Genomic DNA, 16,020 nt, shown 5'->3' with positions numbered 1-16,020 from the left:
AGATATTTGTAAAGCTTATTAGTTGGCTGAATATTGACACTGGGAAAATGTTCATTATATAGAAAGAGAATAGAGAAAACATTACTTTTCTTGCATTCATTCAACGAGCACACATTAGACACCTATGAAGTGCCAGGAATTGTGTGTCCCACTGTGGATATAAAGGGAAATAGTTACCGTGTTCAAGGAACTTACATTTGTTTGGGGGAGAACAACATTAACACAGATAAGTAAATACAAAATACTGTAAAGATAAGATGAAAATCCAAGCTTGAAACAGAACCAAAATAATTTCTGTTTAAGTGGTAGCTTATTTATTGCCTTTGTTATGGAGAGAATCCCAAAAGAAGTTAGGAACCTCTTTCATAGCTATGAAAAGGGGCAGCAGTCTTTGGTAATGAAACTAAAGTGCTTGAAGGAGGGTTTAGTAGTAAATTAGTAGTAAAGAATAGGGAGCTTAATTGAAATAGTCAATGGGGCTTGCCCATCACCCTCCTCAATATAATTCACTAAAATGACTAATAACACCGTCAAACAAAAGAGGAGAAACGTCAAAACATGGGAAGTGCACTTGGAATATCAAAATGTAGCTTAATTTTAAAGCATTTAGCTTACACCTAAAAGATTTCAGTTCATTGTGACCATTTTGAGCCAATGGTAGCTCTAACAAATACCAAATCAACTATTTCCAAATTGACCCAAAGCACTAAAACTATCCTAGTCTAGGGGATAGAATAGATAGTGCGGGCACACTAACAACAGTACTGTAAGGGAAAAGTGAAAGACTATAAAAGCAAAGATGAACCCTTGGGCCTTTTGCATAATGATTCAGCTAGTCAACACAGACAAAAAGAATTATGCCCACCTCCCTGAAATTGAGTGAGCTACTAGAAAACAGTTCATTTGAACCAACTCATCTATGTAGCAAAATAGTGAGGAGGTTTTATAGTAGAAGAGAAAAATCCGCGGAACTTCACGAGAGCTGGTTATCCAAAATATGAACTCCAGTTCAACTTGAATACAGAGCATTAATATTACTTAAGCACAACTTGGACTTCACAGGTAGTCAAACGGGGGACCACTCTTTTGACCCAGTAGACAAACTCAATTAGTGGAAGTCTAGCAATATTTTGCCTTGGGTACAACCTGGAAGAAGCTTGTGGCTTATTTAAGCCTCTTAAATTGTGGGATGGTGCATTTATTTCAACAACAACAACAACAACAAAATGGTAATAAATCTTTTTTATTATAACTGTCAATAAATGGTAATGCTAAACCCAATTTTTCATTGTGGGCCTAAAAGCAGCCATCAATGAAGAAAGCATTAAAGCTCTAACATATATTCACAATTTAGTTTCATAAAATAATCAGAACCCCTATTGTTTTATTGGATGATTCCATTAAATTATAGAAGACATAATGCTAAAGTCAGTAATCAGAATTGAATTCTCGCCTAAGCCTACATCAGTAAACAATAACCCGCTAACAATGAACAAAACTGTAATCATAAATATTAACTAGGTTATTACTCCAATTATTGTTAATCCAACACAGGCACGCGCCAATACAAGGATAGAGGGAAAAGAATAAAAGGAACTCGGCAGCCTAAGACCAAAACCACCACCGCTAGCATAATAAGTATTAGAGGCGCTGCCTGCCCAGGAGTTAACTTTACCTGCAGCAGCGGGCCGCCCTGGCCGTGCAAAGGGGCTGGGTCTGTTTCACCTCAACTCAAAAAAGCAAGCAAGAAGAAAGTACTGCTATGGCAGGAGCACACTGGATCAGAAGCCATTAGCATCAGGTATGGGCATTTTGCTCATTCAGTTTGGGTTGAAGTCAGTGGCCTCGGAGGCTCCTTCCAGCTTTTTTCTGTACTCTTAAAACATCCAGGACTAGGACGAGGCTCGCCAACAATGTAACTGCACATAGCAGGGTACAGTGGAAATCACGTAAATCTGGTTCCTGATATCAGAGAGCTTAGGGTCTGAGACAGGCACATATTAATGTACCAGTTTATTTTGTCCCGATCTCTACACCCTACGCATACAAAAATGCAATTGTGTCTGTCTCAGACCCTAAGCTCTCCTGGATTTTTTAATAGGCAGGACTGTAAAATATTCATGTCACACACAGGAGAAATAGAAGTATATTTGAGAGGAAAAAAAGTAGGAAGTAAATGTAATTGACAAAACCAATAATAAAAAAAATTTAATTCAGTTTGGAGCCAAGCAGATAGAATGGTGAATGAATATTACATTTGTTTTTTAAAACCTTTACCTTCTGTCTTGGAATCAATATTGTGTTTTGGTTCCAAAGCGATGAGCAGTAAGGGCTAGGCAATGGAGGCTAAGTGACTTGCCCAGGGTCACACAGCTGGGAAGTGACTGAGGTCACATTTGGACCCAGGATGTCCCATCTCCAGGACTGGGTCTCAACCCACTGAGCTGCCCTCCAATATTACATTGGGGGGAGGGGGAGGTCTATATCTGTAATTGGAAGACACAGGGCTAAAATCCCTGGAGGACCACCAAATGTTGCCAGCAGTGAATGAAAAAGCAGAGGGGGAAACTGTCCCAACCCTATAGGTGAGCTGGTTAGTTTTATAGGAAAAAGGGAAGTTGGTAATAATGTTCAACTCTGAACTCTGGATATGAGAGGCCAACATTCACCTTTTTTTCAATAAGATGATAGATTTAGAGCCATGGAATCTAAAACTCTGATTTTATAGATGAGGAAACAAACATAGGGAGCCCAAGTGATTTTCTCAAAGTCAAATATGTTTTGTCTTAAATTCACTTTAGGGGGCAGCTAGCTGGGTGGCTCAATGAATTGAGAGACAGGTCTAGAGACAGGAGGTCCTTGGTTCAAATCTGGCCTCAGACACTTCCCAGCTCTGTGACCCTGGGCAAGTCACTTAACTTCTATTTCCTATTACCACTCTTCTGCCTTGGAACCAATACACAGTATAGATTCCAAGACAGAAGGCAAGGGTTTAAAAAAAGAATAAATTCACTTTAATTTTTTAAATGTCATACAATTCCTTTAGGGGGTTATCATTAAGGTATAAAATCAAAGAGAAATAGAGCATCACTATGCCAAATGGATTTAAATCAAAGCTCAGTGCCATTAATTTAGCCAGCAAAGGTTAGGCAATTGGGGTAGCTTGGTAGTGTCTGAGACTACATTTGAACCCAGAACCTCCTAACTCCAGGCCTGGTGTTTTATCCACTTTGCTACGTAACTGCCCCTTCAATGCCATTTTTAATATCTGCTATTGATGGTTGTATAAATTGAAGGTAGGAGGATTAGGCAAAGATTCCAGAAGAAGCTTTTCCAGAGTTTCTTTTCATCTCACCCCAAGATCAGTACAGACCTAATTTGCTCACAGCTACAGGCTGTTCCTCTAATGGCAGGCTTTTCTTCCCTTAAAATATGTAAGTTATTCCTAGAATTGATCTGGCTGGATTGCCTTCAGAAAATTGCTAAACTCCTTTAATGGCGTAACAAGTCTCTCATGGAAACAAAGACCCATCTTTTTAATGCCAACATTCCACTGACTAGACATTGAATATTTTTTATTATTATTTTTTTAATCTTTGCCTTCTCTCTTGGAGTCAATACTGTGTATTGGCTTCAAGGCAGAAGAGTGATAAGAGCTAGGCAATGGGAGTTAAGTGAGTTGCTCAGGGTCACACAGCTGGGAAGTGTCTGAGGCTAGATTTGAACCCAGGACCTCCTGTCTCTAAATCTACTGAGCCACCCAGCTGCCCCTAGATACAGAATATAATAATTTCCAAAGTATCAAAAATGGAAAGGTATGAACAGGCTGCATGAATTACTTTGACACAGAACAAGAGTAAAAAGTATCATTAAAGGGGGCAGCTGGGTAGCTCAGTGGATTGAGAGCCAGGCCTAGAGATGGGAGGTCCTAGGTTCAAATCTGACCTCAGCCACTTCCTAGCTGTGTGACCCTGGGCAAGTCACTTGACCCCCATTGCCTAGCCCTTACCACTCTTTTGCCTTGGAGCCAATACACAGTATTGACTCCAAAATGGAAGGTAAGGGTTTAAAAAAAAAAAGTATCATTAAAGAATGTATAAGGGAAAAGTAAATGGGTCTACTGCCATGGCAAGTGCAAAGGCTGATAGATGGAAAATCAACATGTTCCACTGGCACCCTTGGGGCTGTTGGGTGGACCTTCTATGGAGAATTTATGGGAGAACATGGACATGAGTTATTTAGTGCTTTGCACGATGCCTAGCACATAGTAGGTGCTTAATAAATGTGTATCTGACTAATGATGAATTGTCTGGATTACATACATACATTAAAAATTAGAAAGTTTTTTAGGTTGTTAAATACAGTGAAATTGGGTTTTCTAACCAATTCTTGATATCCTTTTAGGAAAGAGAAACATGTATCTCTGATACTAGAATAATAAATTAAAACTTTGAAAAACAAATACCAAGAAGTAAAATTTAGCCTTTTGATTAAATAAAATGCTAGTGAAACAGAACAAATATGACTCTAATCAGATTATGAATGACAAAAGGACAGTAAGACATAAATACAGTCTTAATCTAAGTGCATCAAATATTTCTTTGTCAGTATTAAAGCTGGGGTCATGAGGAAGTTTGGAGGGGGTTGTGGCGAAGAGCTTCAGCTCTCATAATAGCTGTTTGCTTTGTTAAGATGGCTCACTGGGATACTGCATGGAACAAAAATAATTATTGGAATAACTGTCTTCATATAGCCTTTAAGGTTTGCAAAGCCCTTTGTATCCATGATCTTATTTGTGTTCATAGCATCACTCTGTGATAGCAAGAAAGGGGAACCCAAATGAGGATCTATTGACTGAGAAGTATATAAATGTGATTTATATGTATGTTATTGCATCGTAACAAACAAAATGTCTGAGGGATTGTTCGAGAAAACTGATAAGGAAACACACCCAATTTCTCTCAGTAGAGATAAGGTCTATGGAATGGCATATACTGGTATGCACCATCAGATAACAGTGATGTGTCAGCGACATTGCTTCAATTCATTTCATTGTTGTTAGAAAATTAGTTAGTGATTGAGGTGAACAGGGTTGTTAAAAGAAAATGATTCTGCTGTAAGAATAAGAGATCACAATTAAACTTTTTAAAAATGGCTCCAAAAAAAAAACAATCCTGAATAATATATGGTTCATGGCCTACATTCTCCCCACCTCAGCTATTTGTTTTATCTCCATCTAATTCAGCCAACAAGTAACATCATCTGGTCTCTAGTATTTCAGTCTAGAACTAGATCATTTGAGGAATGGATTAGACAAAGAAAAGATGGTATTAGCCTTCAGGGCTCATTTTAATTCCCTTCTCCTCTTCTAACATCAACACTAACAATAATGACTTTCAGTTTCCTGATCTCTAAAAGCTTTTATCATTTAGTATTGATTTTTATACTGTTTCATATTATTCCCTAATTTTTTCATTTAAGTAAAATATCTCAGAGAGAGCCAGGTGGTACTAGCCTGGTATCAGAAGATTTGAGTTCAAATCCAGCCTCAGACACTTACTAGTTTTGTGACCCTGAGCAAGTCACTTAATCCTCTTTGACTCAGTTTCCTCATCTGTAAAATGACCTGGAGAAGGAAATAGCAAATCATTTTAGTAATGTCCAAAAAAGTCAAAAGAGGAAGCACAGAGTCAGATATGACTGAAAAAGATTAAACAAAAATTGACCAAAACTTCAAACATCTCAACCAGATTGTAAGTTCCTTGAGGGCAGTGACTTGTTTTTTCATCACTCTTTCATTGCCTGTCCTAATTGAATTATTGAGTTTCCCAGAAGAAAGATGTGATCACTGTTCTCATCTTTTCAACATCAGTTGAAATATCCTCCTAGATATTTTATTTTGGTAGACAGTTTATGAGTGAGCAAGAAAGAAGACCAGAGGAATCTGAGAATAAAAATATTTGAGAAGTCACAGTTCATCACAGTGTGAGAAAACTGTGGAAAGAAGAGAAGTGGGGGCATGTGATGAGTAAAGGCCTTAATCATGTTCTTATGTTCTCACTAGCTGTTTCCAACCTTAAAATATTTCTTTCTGATCTTGACTCATTAACAAATGGGGCCTCTATGGAAGCTAAATAGGGCAACATATTTACATTTTTGGGAAAATGGACCTTTATCTAAGAAGGGAAAATGGAGAAAACACTGGCGATTCATAAAACCAGTTAATGGAATATATTCCCATTAAAAGGGAAATATTAATCAGGAAACAATGGTAAGAACAAGGAAGTATGAGAGGCAACTACCTTCCCTGGGTCACAGAGTCATAGATCTAGAATAGAAAGGGATCTTAGAAACCAACCACTTCATTTTACAGAGGAGCAAACTGAGGTCCAGAGAGGACAAGCGGCTTATGATGACCTTCTTCACTGCTAAGTGTTAGAGCAGGCTAACTCTGTGTACGTATGAAAATATGTCTGTGTATATATGTATGGGTGGGTGTAGAGGCTGGTATGAGATGATTAGAACTGGAACAGTTTTCTTCTTTTTAATTAAAGGAAGCCAGATGAGTGTAACAAAGAGAATATGTAGTAAAAAGACTTGGGGATTCAGGACAAATCTGAGGTTCTTATGACAAAGAATGCTATTCACATCTAGAGAAAGAACTGTGAGAGTAGAAATGCAGAAGAAAACATGTGATTTATCACTTGTTTATGTGGGTATGTGACTTGGGGTTTTGGTTTTAAAAGATTACTCTAAATACAAAAATGAACAATATGGAAATGCGTTTTGAGTGATAATACATGTATAACCCAGTGGAATTAGTTCCTGGAGTGGGGAGGGAAAAGGGGAGGGAGAAAACATAAATCATGTAACCACATCAAAAAAAGAAAAAGCAGAAAATTAAAAAAAAAAAAGACTTGGGACTTGATACCAGTTTAATTGAACAAACATAGATGACCTTCTAGATCCCTTCCTCCAGTTCTGACTATTGATTCTAACTTCCTCTGCCAGAAGGGCCAAGAGTTTCTTAATGTCTTTTTTAAAAAGTCTTTCTTATTTGTGACCCTGAAGGAGGCCATTGAGCCCTTCGTTTTCACTGTAATCCATCTAATTTACTTTTTGATCCTTGAAGTCTTGCCTTTTCATTATTTCTTTGGAAATCTGTGTCATAAGGGGAAATTTCTTTTGAGAGAAATCTCTCACAAACTTTAGAAAAAAGAAAAAGAAAAAAGAAAGGAGATTGGACATGTTTGTCTTTTAATTGACTTAGTAAATTTGAGTGTTTGGATTTGCTTCTTTTTCTTTTTTAAAAACCTTCTTTAAAATAGGTCCCTGAAAAAAACAAACAACCTATCATTATGTCAATATGCCTTTAGTTTTTTTCTTATTATAACGTAGAAAATTGAGGAATGTAGAGAACAAACTTGGCTGGATTAGATGATCTAGAGGCCTCTCTGAAGCTGTAGGGTGGGTTCGGCATGGGCATTGTACCCCTAAAAGTATAAAAGTGTTTCAGGCAAACTGTTAGCAGGGAAATTCCTTTGCTTCCTTCTTTCATTGCCCAAAACATGATAACTCCTATAAGATCCTGAGAGGATTATCTTCCTGGGATCATCCTTTGGATGGCCAAAGAGGCATACCTCCTAGATATCATCAAATTGTATCTCAGACATCCATCTGTCCCCTTAACTATGAGGCCACCCCCTCTGTCTCTAGGTAGACCTGGTCAGATGACCAAACCCCCACTGAATGAGTGTTTACCACTCTAGAGTCATCATGACACAGCATCACATCTATACTGTTGTAAAGAGTATAAAATCCCCAGAATTCGTGTCATGGCGGGGGGGGGGGGGGAACAGCTTTTCCATCCATGCTGTCCTCCCAAGGAACGGTTCCCCATCTTGCTGTTCCACCTTGCTATCCTCCTGGCCACTCTCAACATTACTTTCTAAATTAATAAAATTCTCTTATTTTTAAGCTAAGCTTTGGAGCCTTGCATTCTTGCAAAAGGTACCCTTCCTAAAAACCCCAGGGGTTCACCTCTGTACCCCACAACATTATTCCATGTTTCTAGAATTTTCTGATATTTTGGACTGAATACATGTTGGGCCTCCCAAGTTGACACAGCTACGTTTGATCAGGACTTGGCTTGATGCCATTCAGAGAAAGCCCTTGGCCCTGGACCCAATGGGGCCATGAGCTAGTAATTCTAGGAAGTAGCTGTCACACTGCATGGAAAATGTCAGGACAATGACCATTTGTCATGAAATCCCTCAAATAGCATTTTTCCTAAATCAGACTCCAGGAAGGCTGTTGACAGCCCATTATTTTCAGTTTTGAGTAGAATTTGGAGGTCTCTTGAACAATGCAAATTTGTGTTCAATTAAATTTGGTTCAATATGCATTTATCAAGTGCTCCCTATGTACTGAACACTGTACTCAGTTGGGAATAGAAAAGAAAAAGAAATTAGTCCTTACCCCCAAAAGAGCTCAGGTTATTCTAAGTGAAACAGGGCTGTCTACGGACCAGCCCTTTGGGTTGACTGGACCAGGTATTACTATAACAATATTATCTGTTATTATCAAATGAACACATTGACCAGTTGTTTGTTGTAGTGTGTGTGTGTGTGTGTGTGTGTGTGTGTGTGTGTGTGTGTGTGTGTGTTTTAATGCTAAGTACCTGAAGAGAGTGTAGGGTCAGGTAGGTGGCTCAGTGGATAGAGAGCCAGGTCTGCAGCAAGAGGTCCTGGGTTCCAATTTGACCTCATATACTTTCTAGCTGTGGGACTCTGGACAAATCATTTAACCCCAACTGACTAGCCCTTATCTCTCTTCTGCCTTAGAGTTTAAAAAATAAGTTGTTGTTGTTGTTTTAAAGAGAGACAATTTAGTCCAAGGTGGTGGATAAAGTATTCAAATTGTAGTTTGCACTACAGTAGTTCCAAATTGTAATCCAGAAGGCTTGAGTTCAAATTCTGACTTCCAGATTTATTATACATATAACCATAAGCAAGTCATTTAATCTCTCTGAGCCTCGGTTCCTCATAGATAAAATGAAAATGATAATCCTGCAGTACCTACTTCCCAGGGGTCTCGTGAAAATTAAATCATTAGATCACTAGATCTAATGATTAGAATCATAATGATCATTAGATCATATTTGTAAAATATTTGCAAACCAAAAAAGCATGGCAATAAATGCCACTGTCCTCATTTTTAGCATAATGGAAATGCCTTCTGCCCTGATGAGAACCATCTTTCTGGGTGAGAGTTATCATTCCCTTTGTGGAAAGGTGGGAGGAGGTTTTACCCTTTTCTCCCAAGTCTTCCCATGCCCCCTTTGAGCAGGTTAGCAAGGTATTTGAGTGTGCTGGCTTAAATTAAATACATAAGAAACTGGAGAAAGTCTCATCTCAGAATGATCATGTGTATAACTCAGCTGTTTACACATCAGGTCAAAATAGCTTTCCTTTTCGTTGCTTAGTCTGCAGTACCCAGCACAGTGCTTGGCACACCGTAGGAGTACCATAGATGATTACTGATTTAGACTGGAGGTGGAAAAGCCATGGTGGGAAAGGAAGGCACAGTCGATGGCAGGTTTGAGTTGGCTATTTTATGAGCAGTGTTCCAGGCAGGTACAAATTACCTTCTGCACAAATCCATCCAAAGAGGAGGCATTGGCTAGGGTCAAAAGAATGCCGGTAGGGAGCATCTTTCCAGTGGCAATGCTTGAGACCTCCCCAGGCGACAGGACCCGGTCCCATAGAGCCAGGCCTGCCAGGCTTCCCACAAAGGCTTCCGAGCTGTCAAATCCTCCCCCCACCGTATCCTGCTCCTGCCCCAGCACCAGAGTTCCTCCAGGAGGGATTTCGTAGCCCTCCCTGAACCTGGAGCCGGTGGCCACCAGCCTTCGATCCACATAGAACCAGTATTTCCCTTGGTCGGAAGACCATATCACACACATATGGTGCCACCTGGCGTCTAGAAGCATTTCCACCGGCAGCTCCCGAAAGGCAGGGTCTCCTATCACGAAGTGGATAGAGCCGTAGACCAGCGAGTCCCTACCGTGCAGCACCAGCTTGTTGTCGTTCTCCTCCGTGGCGTAGGAGAGAAGGGTACCCAGGTAGCTGGAGGCTGTGCGGACCCAGGTACAGAGAGAAAGTTCCCGGAGCCCAGTACGGAAACCAGGGCGGAAGGTGACCACGTTCTCAGTCGAAGAGTTGGGGAAAACAAGCATGGATCCTACATTGCAAACTGAAGGTGGAGAAAGGAAACGGCGCGTCAGGACTTGGAACAAATCAGCCTCTCTCCCCTCCTCAAAGCTCATCCAGGAATTAAACTGTTTTCGTAATTTGGGCTTTCGTGACTTTTCTGGTCTGATCTTACTTTTCTTTCTTTAAAAAAAAAAAAAACAAAAAACTCTTCCTTCTATCTGAGCATCAATTCTAAGACCGGCAAGGGTCAGGCAATCAGGGTTAAGTCATTAGTCCAGGGTTACACAGTCTGAGGTCAAATTTGAACCCAGGTTCTCCTGACTCCAGGGATGTATAGAGACGAGGAAAAAGAGAAGTATAAAGTGACTTGGCCAGGGTAATAGCCCATGGCTGGTTCTTACCAGGGACAGTATTCAAACCCAAATGCTTTTTTTTTTTTAATTGAAAAACTATTTATTTATTTAATTAATTTAGAATATTTTTCCATGGTTTCATGATTCATATTCTTTCCCTCCCCTCCTCCTCCTCCCCTCCAGTAGTCAATGAGCAATTCCAAACCCAAGTGTTTTAATGGCCAGTCGTGATTTCTTTTCACTATGTTATGCTGCCTTTCTGGTTCAGAACCATGTTTTTATATGCTTAAAAAATCTGACCTTACTGATACAGACAGGCAATCATTTGTAAACTTCAAGTCTTACAGAGATGGCTGGGACACTGTGATTTGTTCCTGGTCACACAGCTAGCATGTGTTGGAGATATCACCAGAATTCATGACTGTAAGAACAATTCTCTATTCTGAACCATGTTGCCTTTCACTGGCTCTCTCACTATATTATTATTTTTTTAACGTTTACCTTCTGCCTTAGTATCAATTCTAAGACAAGAGCAGCAAGGCTAGGCAATTGGGGTTAAGTGACTTGCCCAGGGTCATATTGCTAGGATGACTCTGAAGTCAAATTTGAACCCAGATCCTCCTGATTCCAGGCCTGGCACTCTATTCACTGTGCTACTTAGCTGCCCCTCTCTCATTTTATTCTAATTTGTATTATGCCTATTTCTTTGGTATGTCTTTACTTCTATTAGATTGTATTTCTACTGTGCTACTTTTTATTTTTGTGTCCTTAACATGGGGCCTTGCACAGAATAAGCATTTCATAAATATTTGTTCAATTCCATTTCAGTTGCTTTTCCCTGTAACCAGTCAGGACTCTGTCATGGGACAGCAGAATTTCTTGGGGGTAACATCAAAAGGCACCAGGGGTCCAACCACATAATGGACGCATCACCAGAAGCATTCACTGTGCCTCTTCCAGGAGAGGTTTAGCAGGAAAAGGTGAGGCAATTGGCTTCTGGCTCAGATGCCTGCCATATCAAACTGACCAGTGTGGCTGCAGATTCCAGCTGACAATATACATTATCTTGGAGCAGGGAGCATTGGTGCCAAGTATGTCTCTGTGCCCGTACTCCCATTTTCTTCTCCAACCTTATCCACATTCCATTGTTTGAAAGGGCTAGCAGGGAGTAAGGGAATCCTATTATTAATAGGAGTTTAGAAATAATAGGCCATGGGGGGGGGGGGGAGCTAGATGGCTCAATGGGAGCCAGGCTGAGAGATGGGAGGTTCAGGGTTCGAAACTGACCTCAGACACTTCCCAGCTGTATGACTTTGGGCAAGTCACTTAACCCCCATTGCCAAGCCCTTACCACTCTCCTGCCTTGGAGCCAATACACAGTATTGATTCTAAGATGAAAGATAAGGGTTTAAAAAAATGAAATAACAGGCCAAAACTCCAGGCTGTTTCTAAGGGCTTCAAGGGTTTCCAGGGAAATTGAATACATCCACATTTGAAGAATATCTACACCAACGTCTGCCCAGCAGGAAACTGAGATGGCAAAGATAAGAGGGCAGTTGTGGGCAAGGCTATCTAAAGAGTTCCATACTACTTAGAACTAAGGAAACTGTGGTCTGATTTTGAGGATGTGGTTACAAACAAGCAGTTTTAAATGCAGGTCACCAATTTTCTGTGGGCAGGAAGAAGGCTTGCAGCGTATGGAAAGAGAATGGTGTCCCAGCTACCAAAGTCAGGAATCCTATCCTTGACTAGGAGGCTCTTCTATGAAGTCTGGTGAGACATAAAAGATGCGGACCCAAATCTGGGAAGTGGTTGAAAGTGGCACCTCTTTAGCCACACTCGAACACCCAATTTAATGTCCATTCCAAAGCATGTCTGTCCTAAGTAGGCATGAAGATACAAAGACGAAATGAGACGCAGTCCCTGTCCTCAAGGAGCTTATCTTCTCCTTCAGAGAAACAACATATAAACAGATCAGTGTGTGCATGTACATGCACACACATAACACACAAGATGTGTAATACATGTTTTAATACATACATCTATGTGTGTATATGTATTATCTAAATCTTTATATGCAATAGATAATCATTCAAAGGAGAGGAAAAGAGAACAACAATGGGAGAGAGTAAGATGCTCTAACTCTGCCCCTTCATCTTTCCTGGAAAAAAGTGTCCTGTCTACTCTATTGATGCTTCTTGTCAGTGTTGGCTCATGAGCTGAGCCTTGAAGCATCTTTTAGTGTACCTGAGAAAAAGAGAATGAATCTAGTTACTTACTTTCTGCTGTCTTTTGGGAAGCCTGGGATTGCTGTGGCTCCTTCAGACTCTCATCTGCCCTGGAAAGTGTTTGTCTGCCAGATGGTGCGTTTGGTCTCTTCTGTCCCAGGGGAGATCTCCTCAAATTCTGAAACAGTTCCTGGGTTTCTGTTTGGGCTCCTAGCTCCAGCCTGTCCTGCTCCAGTTTTTTTCTGTGCTTGTGCTTGGTATGAAGCATCTGCTGGCCTGGCTGCTTCTTTTCCATTAGAGGTTGAGGCAGGAGGGGCACAGTGGTGACTGAGCTTGGGGAGAAGGCTGCACGTTGCAAGGCTGCCTGTAGCTGCTCTTCTACCACCTTCAGTTTGGCCCCCTGGCCATGAATCATATTCTGGAGTTTCTCCATTTCTGTCTGCACATGAATTTGACTAGTCTGAAGGGCACTAATATCCTGTGAGATGGTTCCAGTGAGGTTGGCAAGACGTGTGTCGTGCCCCTGCTGTTCCTTCTTCTCCTGGGAGCTCTGCTTACTCTTTTCACTTAAAGATCTTTCAAAGGCCAGAAGCTTAGAGTCCACCTTCCTAGATCTTCTCTGAAACTTCTTTATCCAGGTCTTCAAGTGGTTCAGATCCATTTGCATTGCTGCCTGAGACTCATTGACAGACAAACCCATGATATGATATTCGTCTGTCAGGTTCTGGAATCTGGCGTTGATGTTATAGGAAACATTGTAGTTTTCTGCGATCCCCTGGAGACGTATAAGGGTCACCTCTTGAAATCTCCTAAACTGCAAACAACAAACATAAGCCTTACCTACTTATGGTATTAGGAGAGTGGGCCACATTGTTTAAGAGTCCAGTGGACATCCCTGTCTTTAAAGAAAATCTTTCACCCGGGACAGTTTGTGATGTTACGCTTTCATTTCACCCAACAGTGATTGGAATGTTCATCCCCTTTAACCCAGATAGACGCTATAGGGCTCGATGCCACAAAGGAGATAGAAAACAGAAAGAGATGTCCCACATATACTGAAATATTCATAGCGACACTTTTTATGGAAGCAAATAACTGGAAATAGATGAGATTCCCATTAATTGGGGGATGATTGAACATATTCGTAATGGAATATTACTGTATCATAAGAAATACCACGACTATAAAGAATTCAGAGAGGCATGGGATGACACATAAACTGATGCAAAGTGAAGTCACTAGAACAAAGAAACTATCTACAAGTGACTGCTATAATGAAAATGTAATGAATAAAACTTGAAACAATTAAAATGACCAAGCTTGTGCCTGAAGAAAAAAGTGAGAAAAAAATGTCCCTCTTCTATTTACGCACTACGGTTAGGTAACATTGCATATATTGTTATGTTCAATGTGTTGCTAAGTTTTATTGAACTTTCATTTTTTCTTTTTTGTTAAAAGCTTTGGCTCTCTGGGCATAGGAGAGAGAGAAGATACAATTGAAAATTTAAAAAAAAGAAAGAATCAAGCCACCCTCCCACCCACCACAGTGAACTATATGTATATTTACCTGTTCTTCTAGTCTTCTGAGCCTCTCAAAAAATGGTTTTCTTTGTCCTACTTCATCGGTTTTCTGCAAATAGATTCCCTGTAGACAGAAAGGTAGAAGAACCAAGAAAAGAGACCTCCATTTAGCTTCCCAGCAGCTCATTCTGAACAGAGAGTTCTATCTCTGCAGTCTCTTCAGTGGTCCTTGGATAAGCCCAAAAGAGGAGTCTGTTTTATATATTTCACTCGCTCCACACCGCCCTCCACCCACTCCTTCATTTTGGTCTGTTTTTCTTAGTCTTTTCATTCTCAAATCCTGGCTAAGAGTTGTGTTCTTCCTGCCACTTTAAAAGAAATCAGTGATCGGCCTTCAAACAAATGGAATCTGCAGACTCTAACATTCCCCAAGGAAAACAGTCAAATTCTTTCCTTGGGAAATAATCAACCTGGACATAAGCCCTTGTCTAGCTCACACTGTGTTGTTCTGGGATTTTTCAGCATTAATAGTGACCATATTGTGTCTATTTCTCCTTTACGTTCTGTTCTATGTAGTTAGCGATTCACACATCTACCCATACATTCCCAAGTTACAAAATGAAAAAAAGTTGTCTTCATCCAGTTCTTCTGCTTTCTAACTACCCACTCTCTTCTTAACTCCATGAAACCGGACGGATTGGCACTATTTTTATGGGTTTGGAATTGCAGTGGAGGTGAACTTTGAAGGATAGGTAAAAGCTGGGTAAGAAGGGGGGAAAGACATTCCAAATGACATGTATGAGCAAAAGCTTAAAAATGAAGAAAAAGCTGGGAATTTTTCAGAGTGGGAGAGAATAATTTGCTTGGGCTAGAACATAGAGTAAGTGATAGGGAGTAGTTTGAAATAGAGCTGGAACGGTAGTGTCTTTACCAGATTATGGAGGGCCTTAAATGTCAGATAATTGTGAAGTATACTCATTAAACAATGAGGAGTCAATGGAGATTTCTCAGTAGAGAAATGACATGACCAAAGTGATATATATCAATAATAATAACAGCTCACATTTCTATCACTTTCCCTCAAAAAATCCTGTAAGGTCAGTAGTGCAAGTACTACTATCCTTCTGCCCACCCCACCCCAAACCCCTTAAAAAAAGACATTGAGTCCAAGAGAAGTTAAGTGACCTTCTCACTGTTATATAAAGACAGCTAGGTGAGGTAGTGGATAGAGTTCTGGACCCTGGAATCAGGAAGGTCTGAATTCAAGTCCCACCTCAGCCACTTACTAGTCGTGTGACCTTGTGAGTGTCACTTAACCCTGATTGGCTCAGTTCCTCATGAGTAAAATGAGTTAGAGCAAGAAAGGACAAGCCACTCCAGAATCTTTGCCAAGAACACCTCAAATAGGTTTTGGTTTTAAAGGCTTTCTCTTTTGCAAAAATAAATATGGAAATGGAAATGGATTCGAGTGATATTATATGATATTTATGTATAACCCAGTAGAATTGCTTGTCAACCCTGGGATGTGGCAGGAATGAAGGGAGGGAGAAAAAATGAATCATGTAACCATGGAAAGAAAGAAAGAAAAATGGAAGAGAAAGAGAGAGAGAGAGAAAAAGAGAGAAAGAAAAGGAAGAGGAAGAGAAAGAGAGAAAAAGAGAAAGTAAAAGAAAGAGAGAAATAGAAAGAAAGGAAGGAAGAAAG

General features: G+C 40.2%; 1 protein-coding gene across 1 annotated transcript; it reads right to left on the bottom strand.

The window, feature by feature from the left end:
* Positions 1 to 1,227: 1,227 nt before the first annotated feature.
* Positions 1,228 to 14,698, bottom strand: PTX4 (pentraxin 4). Its single transcript, XM_007499333.2, has 3 exons — positions 14,363 to 14,698; positions 12,847 to 13,609; positions 1,228 to 10,254 (listed from the first exon to the last, which is right to left on the bottom strand). The coding sequence occupies exons 1-3, from the start codon at positions 14,501 to 14,503 to the stop codon at positions 9,614 to 9,616; spliced, it is 1,545 nt and encodes a 514-aa protein (XP_007499395.2). The 5' UTR covers positions 14,504 to 14,698; the 3' UTR covers positions 1,228 to 9,613.
* Positions 14,699 to 16,020: the final 1,322 nt, after the last annotated feature.

This window comes from Monodelphis domestica, chromosome 7 (genome assembly GCF_027887165.1).
Source record: "Monodelphis domestica isolate mMonDom1 chromosome 7, mMonDom1.pri, whole genome shotgun sequence".
Lineage (NCBI taxonomy): Eukaryota > Metazoa > Chordata > Mammalia > Didelphimorphia > Didelphidae > Monodelphis > Monodelphis domestica.
This window is presented reverse-complemented; position numbering and strand designations above follow the sequence as displayed.

What these genes read in the sequence shown, in the direction of transcription:
- PTX4 (XM_007499333.2), bottom strand. Translation starts at nt 14,503, where the DNA reads ATGAGCTGCTGGGAAGCTAAATGGAGGTCTCTTTTCTTGGTTCTTCTA. An exon ending in TCAGAAGACTAGAAGAACAG is followed by an intron (nt 13,610 to 14,362) that starts GTAAATATACAT and finishes TGTTGTTTGCAG; the next exon opens with TTTAGGAGATTTCAAGAGGT. An exon ending in TTCCCAAAAGACAGCAGAAA is followed by an intron (nt 10,255 to 12,846) that starts GTAAGTAACTAG and finishes CTCCACCTTCAG; the next exon opens with TTTGCAATGTAGGATCCATG.